The 10,991-nt window shown below is 39.7% G+C and overlaps 1 protein-coding gene across 5 annotated transcripts in view; it reads right to left on the bottom strand.

The window, feature by feature from the left end:
• Positions 1-5,389: 5,389 nt before the first annotated feature.
• The window catches only part of LOC127419515 (NACHT, LRR and PYD domains-containing protein 12-like), a 41,633-nt gene continuing 36,031 nt past the window's right edge, over positions 5,390-10,991 (bottom strand). For all 5 annotated transcript variants that reach the window (XM_051660982.1, XM_051660972.1, XM_051661000.1 and 2 more), the window contains one exon: positions 5,390-10,945. In XM_051660982.1, coding sequence (XP_051516942.1) covers positions 10,386-10,945 — 560 coding nt within the window. In that variant the 3' untranslated portion in view covers positions 5,390-10,385. The remainder of the gene's footprint in view (positions 10,946-10,991) is intronic.

The following is a 10,991-nucleotide window of genomic DNA, read 5'->3' as shown; positions in this document are numbered from 1 at the left end:
AAATGTTATTTTTATTTTTTTAATACTGGTCAATTTTGCTCTGGCAATTTCACTTAATGAGAAGTTGTATCATAAATTTCCATATTGATGGTATGTGTGAACAGCACATGTGGTACATTTACCAGTAAAGGCAACCCAACAATTTTCCTGTTATTTACATGGTTGCTTGCGTGAAAGGGTCTATTGTATCACCCTGTTTGGCTGTGACATCAGTATTGGTCTTCAAACTCATTCAGATATTAATATTTTAAGATTTAACTGAGCAAACAATATTACAATATTACAATGTTGATAATAATATCAAGAGCGTAGTAGTTTAATCCTTTGTGAAAAGTCTATAGAGGTCTCCTGGCCTCCCAAATAATTAAGTCGATGTCTGATTAATTAATATAGGTATGTTCGGAATGGCATACTACCATACGAGATACTGTTCACAAAGTATTCTGTGTGCATAAAATACAAAGCCAAAATGTAACCCATGATGCAATGTGCCTTCTACAGTGTATTCTGTGAGTGATGATTGAACTTGCTGCCATATCAAGTGTTCAAAACATTTAATTGTGACTACTTATTGATTGGACAGCCAAAATATAGAACATGTTTACATGAAATTGGATTTTATAAATGCAAAATTAGCATATTTATTTTTTTATGTTAACTGGACAAGCTGACATAAAACATAGTGGTGTTATATGACAACAATGTAGCATTCTAATGTTTAAAATGTTTATTGTTGCATACTGCACACTGTTCCTCATACTATTATTTTACCTACTGCACACAGAGTCAAGTATGAACTGTAGAGCAAGCAGCATAGTACCTTACTGTTATCTGATCAGATTTATTCTGACTGGTGACTCGACATAGGTGAACTTCCAGATCTGACTCTCTGAAGTCACTTAGTCTTAAAGATAGATTTCCTCTCTTTAGGTCTTGAATAAACAGACTCGATCTGTCCTCATAGCCAACCCCTTCTGTCACATGTCTGTTCTTATAGGTGCAAACACAGGAGGACTCGTTATACCACTCGATCTCCATGGCAACAGCACTGATTGCAGGAGACAAGTGACACGACACAGTGAGAGTAGATCATGAATTAACCTTAGCTCTTCCACCTGCTTCAGGGACAACAAGCTGAAAGTCTGTGGCAGGAAAGAAACAGTGGAGAAACTTAAATATTACCTTTGCTGTGATTTTGTTCAAGCAGGCCATTACCACAATTTGGTGTGTTTTAATTCCCCAATATGAGTTATGGCGTATACTGTACACTATTCAGCCTGATCTCATTCATTACGTTTCGCTGCAGTTTCCGAGTGAAATGTCCAGCAGGGAGCGCCAAAAGCGAGTGAAATGGTGTCATAATTAGACAATGTTTTTTTAAGGTGAATATTAAATGGAGGTTTAAAAAAACTTTAACCTAAACCTAACCAATTGCAAAAATGAGAGGTTATCAAACAGACATCCTTACCCCTAACCAACACCTAAACATAAAAGATAGTATACTTAAAGCAAATAAGAGGTGAACAAAACAAACATCCTAACCCTAAACTAACGCCTAAACCTACTGATAGTGTCCTTAAAGCAAATGTGGCATGAAAATCACATTTTCTTAAGCAACCACTACATTTCGTGTTGCTTCTACAGTTTCGTCAACTTCTGTAAGTGGCTGGGCTTGAACCATGATCTTTCAAATCCTAAATCCAACACTCTTATCAGGTGAGCTTCCCGTAAGCAAGTCATGTTGAAATAAGTGAGTAAATGTAGGTGGGTCTGTAATACAAGCGTTGAAGAGTGCCATTTTCAACTAATGTGCTTTATTAAAAGTGTTTCGATATCAGAACATAGCAGTGTGTGAGTAATAGTGCCAGAAATGTGTTTTTTAGTCATAATCAGCTTGTAGTTGTGATGTGTGAAAGTGAATAAAAAGCACAGTTGTTGTTAATATCACAAGGAAACTTGCAGCACATAAAAGTGTAGTTATAGTAATGTTCATTATATGAGACTAGGTTGATAATTATACAACAGTTAATTAGCCCTCAAATCTGATTGGCCAAGAGGTATCCTAAGAACACTGATATTCAGAACTGGGATGTTTCACTAATTGTATCACTCCACTTGTCTGTCTTCGCAGTGTTCCAGCCCATAATATATAGAGCATTACAAATTGGGATAGGAGCAGATTTCTGAACATGTGCCAATGTTTACTCTTGTGAGCGGAAGCCGAATGGAGTTATACGATTTCACATGACATTGAGGGGTGGGTTTTGAAAGAGCATCAGAGAGGTTTTTACAAGAAGGTATGGGTTTCTTTCACTAGTGAGTATACAAAGCGGGAAATGTAAACCCAGAGGGGAGCTAAGTGACTACAGAATGATTTGAGTGGGGAGGGGGAATCTCTGTCACTCCATTCCACTTTCAGTGACACTTTCAGGTCTGCTTTAAGTCTGTTTTTGACATAGTGACACTCACCTTGTGATCCTCTGGCTTCTTTTGGAGCTATTTCCATTGGCAAATAAGAAACACACTAACTATTTCTGTCTTAAACAAATCCTCAAAATTATTTATTTTTTTGTATAATTTTGTATTTAATATGACACTTGCAATCTTGCTTGTTATACAATATTAATTACATTACAACTGATTCAAGTTTTTATTGAATGGCTTGGGAGGAGCATGTTTATCTAATCTTGCTAATCATGATGCAAGAGCATAAATAAGCAATTTAGGGTTTTTTTTTGGAAATTCTTTCGACATTCCTCCAACACCCTAACTCCACATTTGTCTATGTATTACTAATTTTATACAGTCAGGGTACTTAAAGGGATAGTTAACCCAAAGACAAAAAAATATCTCATCACTCATGCCTTTTAGAAGAATATTTAAACTTTGTATGTCCTTACAGTGCAAGTGAATGGTTATGAGTCCTTTGTAGCTTCAAAAATCACAAAGGAACATAAAAGTAATCATTATCCAATGGTTAAATCCATATCTCCAGAAGCTATATAATAGGTATAAGAAAAAGATCAAAATTTAAGTCCTTTTTTACTTTAAATATCCACTTTCACTTTCAGATGTGAAAGTGAAACTAAACAGACACCACACATGACTCTGGAGATTTGGAGAAAAAAAAAAAAAAAAAAGACATACATTTTGATCGGTTTCTTACCCACACCTATTATATTGCTTCCGAAGATATGGATTTAACCACTTGAGTCATATGGATTACTTTTATGTTTCCTTTATGTGATTTTTGGAGCTACAAAAGGTCTGATCTTCATTCACTTGTATTTTAAGGACCAACAGAGATATTCTTCTAAAAATCTTATTTTGTGTTCTGCTGAAGAAAGTCATATACATCTGGGATGGCACAAGGGTGAGTAAATGATGTGATCTAAGATGTGAACTTGTGAAACATCTTTTACAAAAATAAGTGCGAAAGTCAATGGATTTGTACAATTGTTCTATACAATTACTGGAAAATTTCAGGTTAATTTCATCCTGATGCCTATTTCCCCCATGAGTGGCATGCTGTCAATTACCAGGGACAGTAATTTCGATTCATCTTTCGGTGTGTATAAACAAACAGGAAAAGCATCTACAGTAGCACACCTATAATGGAAAAAGGCAGCAACATAAAGGTTTAAAACATCACACAGTTTCAAAAGTAACCATAAACTTTGCACATGTTGAGATTGTTGTGATAGAATTTCTTACCAAACCTGTCTGTGCAAACAGTAATGCAATCTCTCTTATGACTCATGTCATAACTAGTTGTTTTTTTTTTTGTGATTAAAGACCCGACCCCCAACAACACCCCAGTGTTCACATGATTATAGACACACACAAAAAAACCCCCAAAACAAAACATATAATAATCACACACATTATCCCTCTTTCTCCACTGTCCCTCCCCGAGGGCCCTCCAAAAAAGCTATTTGCCCCATTTCCCCACAAACAAGTCTAAATTCCCCAGTCTTCTGGATGACCCCTCTTCAAAAGCTGCCACCCTGCCAATCTCCAAACACCACTCCTGAAATGTGGGTGCTCCAGCCAACTTCCAACCCCTTAAAACTATCTGTCTGGCAATCATAATGCTAGTTAGGACCCAGTTTTTTATGTGCTTATTCTCCATATTGATGACCGCCCCATCGCCCAAAATACAGAGTCTGGGGCAAAATAAAATTTGAGTGCCCAATACCTCACACATAACACTCTGAATCTTCAACCAAAATTCTTGGATCTTAACACCCCCCCCCCAAAAGACATGGGTTGTGTCTCCATCTTCTGGTTGACATCGCCAGCAGGTGGGTGTGCCTTTAAGACCAAGCCTATATAATCTATGTAAATTTTTGAATTGCATAAGGCGCACCCTTGCATCTCTAGATGCAGACCTGATGTTTTTTAGAATCCTAGCCCACACTTCCTCCTCCAATACCAAGTTTAAATCTTTCTCCCATACTCTCTTGACAGAAGTTAAAGCTCCATCCCCCAGACTCTGAATTAGCAGGGAGTAATACACTGATGCCTCATGACCTTTTCCAAAACAGTAATCACCTTTCCCAGAGTATCTGCCACTTTAGGGGGGTGTAAACTACTCCCAAAAACAGTACAGAGCAGGTGGCGCAGCTGTACATACTTATAGAACTCAGATCTGGGAATCCCAAAATGTTGAACCAAATTTTAAAAGGATCTCAACACTCCACTTTCATATAGGTCACCGAGTGTAGTAACCCCCCTCACGATCCACTCTGACCAGCAAAAAGGGGACTTATTAATACATAATTTGGGGTTCAGCCATATGCTCGAGGCAACATTTAAATAAATGTCCGAATTAAACACTCTGGACACTTTTGTCCATACCGAGTGCAAATGCAAGACAACGGGGTATAACTTTACTTCTCCAGTTAGTTCGATAGAAAGGCTTTGCAATGGCAAAATAGGGGCAAGAACTTCCTGTTCAATACAAAACCAGGTGGAAGAGACCAATGAGCCAAATGTCTGAGACCGAATGCATAATGAAACAAAATCTTGGGTAGGCCTAGCCCACCTTTGTCAATCGGCCTAACATACTGAAATGTAATCTGGGATGTGTCATAAAAAACCTGGTTACTTGGTGTCGTGCAACGAATCTATGAAAGGACATGAACAAGTACTGAAACTGCATATAAATGTGTATGTTTGGAATGGCATACTGCCATACTACGCCATACATGGGTACATAAAGAATACTGGTTTTGCAGCATACTGTATGTATACTGTGCACAGTATAATTATTATTCTTTTTTTGGGGTGGGGGGTGGGGGTATGCATAGATCACCCAGACAACCTTCGACATTTGCTAAAAGCAGCATCCAAACATTCTTGACTTATTTGATCAGACTGCAGAAAGTGATTTTTTTTTTTTTTTATTTAGACAAGAAATACAAAATAACCATATTTATTTTCAAAATGGATGCCAAGCTGAATACTACATAGCACATTATGGTTTGAAATGTCAATGCATACAGTAATGCATACATGCATTCTGAACGTAGCTCATGAGCCATGACTACCAGGGGCATAGCTAGACTGCATGCTCTGGGCCCCTTTCCTTACCTTGATGAGCTCATTTGGGCGTATTAAATAAAAATGTATGTTTCAGAAATGTTTCATTTGTTAATATTGTTCAACATTTTGTCCGTTAGATTAAAAAGCTAGTTTAGAAGGAATGGCAACCATATACAGTTTTTTTTTTTTTTCATCTAATGACAACGTGAGAAATAAATGAGGTTTTGGAGGAGTGGTCACTCAGTCATCTTTTCCTAACCTGTACAGTAATTTTATTTGTATCTTACTGTTAATATGTCTTATTTGATAAACCTACAGTTTCTTAGAAAAGGATATGGTCGTGCATTGTGGCCATACACTGCTTCTACCCAAGTTTTTACTTCCTTGGTGCAGATCTTCTTTCATGTGTAGCAAACCACAAAAACTAGGTTTCAGAACGTGCATGTGTCATGGGGAAACAGACTATTTTTTTTAGACAGATTTAAAACTGATTTAAAAAAAATATTAAAACAACTTGTATCATGTAGAGAGCACGTTTTCTTTGGGTAATTTTTATTTATTTTTTATTTTTTTCTCCCCTTTTCTCCACAATTTGGAATGCCCAATTCCCAATGCGCTCTAAGTCCTCGTGGTGGCGTAGTGACTCGCCTCAATCTGGGTGGCGGAGGACGAATTTCAGTTGCCTCCACGTCTGAGACCGCGCATCTTATCACGTGGCTTGTTGAGCACGCTGCCATTGGCATTCATGCACAACTCACCACGCGCCCCACCAAGAGCGAGAACCACATTATAGCAAACACGAGGAGGTTCCCCCATGTGACTCTACCCTCCCTAGCAACCGGGCCAATTTGGTTGCTTAGGAGACCTGGTAGAAGTTACTCAGCATGCCCTGGATTCGAACTCGCGACTCCAGGGGTGGTAGTCTCAATACTTGCTGAGCTATCCAGGCCCCCAGGTAATTATTTTTTATTTTAATTCCAGCAACTGTAATTCTGTCTGTAACGCATAACCAAAAGTTCCAGAAGTACCATTGTAAATGGATGTGTTAGACATCTTTATAACTTTTTATAATTTATAAAGAAATATAAATGTTTCTTTAATAATAAATTCTTGTAGTTATGGGACACTCTGTAGTGCACAAGTTACAACACAAATGTTTTTTATTTTTGCTTATAACTTCTGAATAGTTTAGCCTAAAATCATGATAATGGTCTCCATAGATTCCTTGGGAATGCAGAGTGAAATAACAAATTTTTCTATGTTGGCCATATTGGGCATCGACCATTTTTATTTTATCATAAAATGCTGTATCCTTACGAAATATCGTATGCATCACTGGCCCCATGCCCTGAAGGTACCTACAAAGTTTGGGGCCAGCGCCACATTGTGGTCAAAAGATATAATGAAATGTTTTAAAATGCTTTTAACTTTTGAATAATTTGGCCTATCTCCTGTGTCTGCTCTCTTTAGATTCCTTGGGTTATGCAGAGTACGATGATTCCCGATTTGCCATGGTCGGCCATACTTCCTGTCCACCATTTTGAATGGAATTAAAAACGTACTTTTTCAAACTCCAATAAATCCAATTCACACAAATTGCGCATAATCTAGGGACTCTCACAACAAAAAGTTATCAAAAGCTTTATCACCCTGGATGTAAACACTACAACAGACACACTAGGCTCTACAGCATCTGTCCTCTCTCCTCTCTGCCAGCACATATGACACCACCCAGCCCCTGGCCCTCTGACGTTCTTTGTGAACATCAGACTGACCTCAGGGCGGCTGAGAGGAGATAGCGGAAATCTAAAGGTCCAGCAGATCTAAGTAAGTATCAGTCTTTGCTTGCATCTTTTTCAGATAATGTTAAGACAAGATCAACAGCACCACAGACACTCACAGCTTATTTAGAACATTCAACACACTCCTCTATCCTCCAACTCCTGACACCTCACTGACAGCAGATGTCTTTGCCACATTTTTTACTAATAAGGTTACAGCCATCATCAATCAGAACCACACCCTCAAACACCTTCCTCCTGTATGCAGCTCTTCTATCTCTATGATCTCTCCTCTGACTGACGCTGAGGTCTCTAAACTCTTCCTATCCAACCACCATCTCCTAGCCATCTCACTGTCTCCAGCTTGAGTAACCCCACTGCTTAAAAAACCTGAACTTAACACAACACAAACAGAACTCTACAGACCAGTCTCTCTCATCCCATTCATGGCAAAAACATGCCTCTCTCTCGCAGAACAAGCTGCTAGATGAAAATCAGTCAGGCTTCAAAAGTGGATATTCCACCAAGACTGTCCTGCTGTCTGTCATTGAGTCGCTGAGACAGGCGAGAGCTGGATCCAGATCATCCATCCTGATTCTAATGGACCTTTCTGCAGCCTTTGACAGTCAACCATCAGATCCTACTGTACACCATCTCTGCTCTGGGCATCACAGGAACTGTGCTTGACTGGTTTAAGTCCTATCTCTCAAGTAGGTCCTTCAAGGTAGCCTGGAGAGGTGAGGTGTCCAAGTCACATCAACTACTTACTGGGGTACCTAAGGGCTCAGTGCTTGGGCTACTTCTCTATATACACAACATTCAAGAACATGGGTTCTCTTACCACAGCTATGCTGATGACACACAGCTCTACTTGTCTTTCCAGCCCAACGACACCACAGTGACTTCTCAAATCTCAGCCTGTTTGGCAGAGATCCCGGCCTGGATGATAGAACACCACCTGCAACTTAACCCAGCGAAGACTGAGCTCCACGTCTTTCCGACCATCCCTGCTGTTGAACACAACATCACCGTTCAGCTAGGTTCAACTACAATAACGCCTTCCAAAACGGTCAGAAATCTAGGGGTAACCATCAATAACCAACTCAATTTCACAAACCACATCTCAAAGACAAGCACAATCATGTAGATTTACACTCAACAATATCAGGAAAATAAGACCCTTCCTCTCTGAACATGCCACACAACTTCTTGTTCAGTCACTTGTCATAACTAGACTGGACTACTGTAATGCTCTAATTGCAGGCCTCCCTGCATGTGCAATTAGGCCCCTGAAAATGATCCAGAATGCAGCAGCATTTCTGGTCTTTAATTAACCAAAAAGAGTGCATGTTACACCACTCCTTGTCTCTCTTCACAGGGTCAAATTCAAGACCCTGATGCTGGCATACATAAAACTCACTGGGTCTGCTCCAGCATACCTAAAATCATTTCTGCAGAGCCACATTCCCACCAGAAGCCTGTGGTCAGCTAATGAGCTGCGCCTTGTACCAACACAAAGAGGCACCAAAACACTTTTCCGGACTTTCGGTTTCACTGTACCACATTGGTGGAATGACATTACGAACTCCATCCGTGAAGCAGACTCACTCTCGGTCTACAAAAAACAGCTAAAAACACATCTTTTATGTACAAGCATTCTTAACCACGCATTCATAAAAAAAATTTGTTGCACTCTAATCTGTCTTGGATACTACTATTCTGATAATAGTGAAACTTTGCAATGCAGCACTTTTTCGTACCACTGTCTCCTTAAGATGAATTGCTTATAATGTTTTATTCCTCTTTTGTAAGTCGCTTTGGATAAAAGTGTCTGCCAAATGAATAAATGTAATGTTAATGTAAATTTCATAGACTATAGCCTAAACAACACAAGGCACACAACAGCTAGGCTATATGCGGGTTATAGCAAGAACAGGTTTGCTGGCAAAAATATTTAGCCTAATTTTGTTTATTAATATTAGCAGGACTGTGCAACTTGATGGGGCTCAAAGTACATGATGGTGGAGATTATTCTGGAGCAGAGAAGAGCAATAAACTGTGTACTTGCTGTTGACCGAAGAGCGAAAGTTGCTCCAACATGGCAGGACACAGTTCCAGTCTATTAGCGTAGCACTAAAGCTGGTCAGTGAGTTCACTGATATATCAGGACAGGTTTATATCATTATATAGGTCTCGTCGCTTCTTCCACTGCTTCAGATGCTAAAGAGTGACACCAATCTAACAGAATCCATGAAAAAACGATGCTGGCAAAACTGGATCTCATGAACAGGAGTGACAAAACTCAAGAAATCATGAGGCTTTCCACCATTACTGATCCGTACTATCGGGCAGATTATGACACAGCAGTGGAAAAAGCAAAACTCTGATAATCCAGGAAGTGATTTAGCTCGGCCATAGCGCCCAAAGCCTGGAGGAAGCAGCAGGCGGTGGAACCAGTGCTGAAGCCCTGCTGGCTCCGAAGTAGAAATGCACCAGCTGTCTGCTCAAGAGGAATGCACCTGGTGGACCACCACAAACTTTAGAGCAGAAGCCAGCTTCTGATCGACAGTGTGATTCTGATCTAAGCTGTGATCGACGACGATGACAATTGCATGCGATGTGAATCATAAGTGGCTAATAGCCTGTAGTGTTACTCATTTGGCTATGAACTTAAATGCACACAGAATGTGATTAAAATGACAAGCATCAGCGCTGTATTGAACTACTCAATAGGCCTATATCTTGATATATACACTTGGTACAATCAAAGATCTGATTAGATGTCTAAATTGCAATATGACATTTGTGACTGGCAAATGAACAGATAGGCTCCTGGAGCATATTTAAACATGCCATTGGAGAAAGGAAGAGGAGGACGACGATGTGGAAAAGAGTGAGGGAATCACTCATTGCACACTGACTCTAAATCTCCTTTTTTTAATATATTGTTAAATTATTTATTTAGAACTATTTATTTATTACAAACACTTTTTTACCCTCAGAAATTGTATAAAGTAGCAAAACAAAACAGTGCTATGTGTGACCTCCCTATTGTTTCTAATAGGAAACTTCTGACACAGACAGAAGAGACACTGAGGAGCCAGAATGAAGGCCAAACCCTGCATAGAGAGGCTTGGTGAATGTGGAGTCAAATGTGTGTAAGTGCGTGACTCTGTGTGTGCTAGAGATGCTGTAGAAGGACAGAGTGCCAACCGGCCAGTCCAGATACACCCCCACTCTTTTAGAACGAGATGATGATGAAGGAGGACGTATTTTAGTTCTCTCATTATTGTGCCAGGCAGTGAAGCTGTTATCAGAGCAGATCAGCCTCCAGGACTTTTCATTGGATCCGAACTCACAGTCATTACTCTCTCCTTTCCTCTTGATTTCTTTATATGACACTGAAACATAGGCTCCACACTTCCCACTCCATTCAACCTCCCAGAAACAGCGTCCACACAGGCTCTCTCTGCACAGAACCTGAGGAAAGCACTCAAATCTCTCCGGATGATCAGGATATGACTGCTGCTTTTCTGCATGCGTAACCTTTTTGTTCTCCTCAGATAGAGAGAGATGTGTGTGTGCTGTGTTGGGGTCCAGTGTGAGCTCACAGGTGTCTGAACACAGGAATAGAGATTAGAGAAAAGTACACTGACAAGACAA

This window comes from Myxocyprinus asiaticus, chromosome 3, assembly GCF_019703515.2.
Source record: "Myxocyprinus asiaticus isolate MX2 ecotype Aquarium Trade chromosome 3, UBuf_Myxa_2, whole genome shotgun sequence".
Lineage (NCBI taxonomy): Eukaryota > Metazoa > Chordata > Actinopteri > Cypriniformes > Catostomidae > Myxocyprinus > Myxocyprinus asiaticus.
The sequence above is the reverse complement of the archived record's forward strand: the minus strand, read 5'-3'. Positions and strand labels throughout refer to the sequence as shown.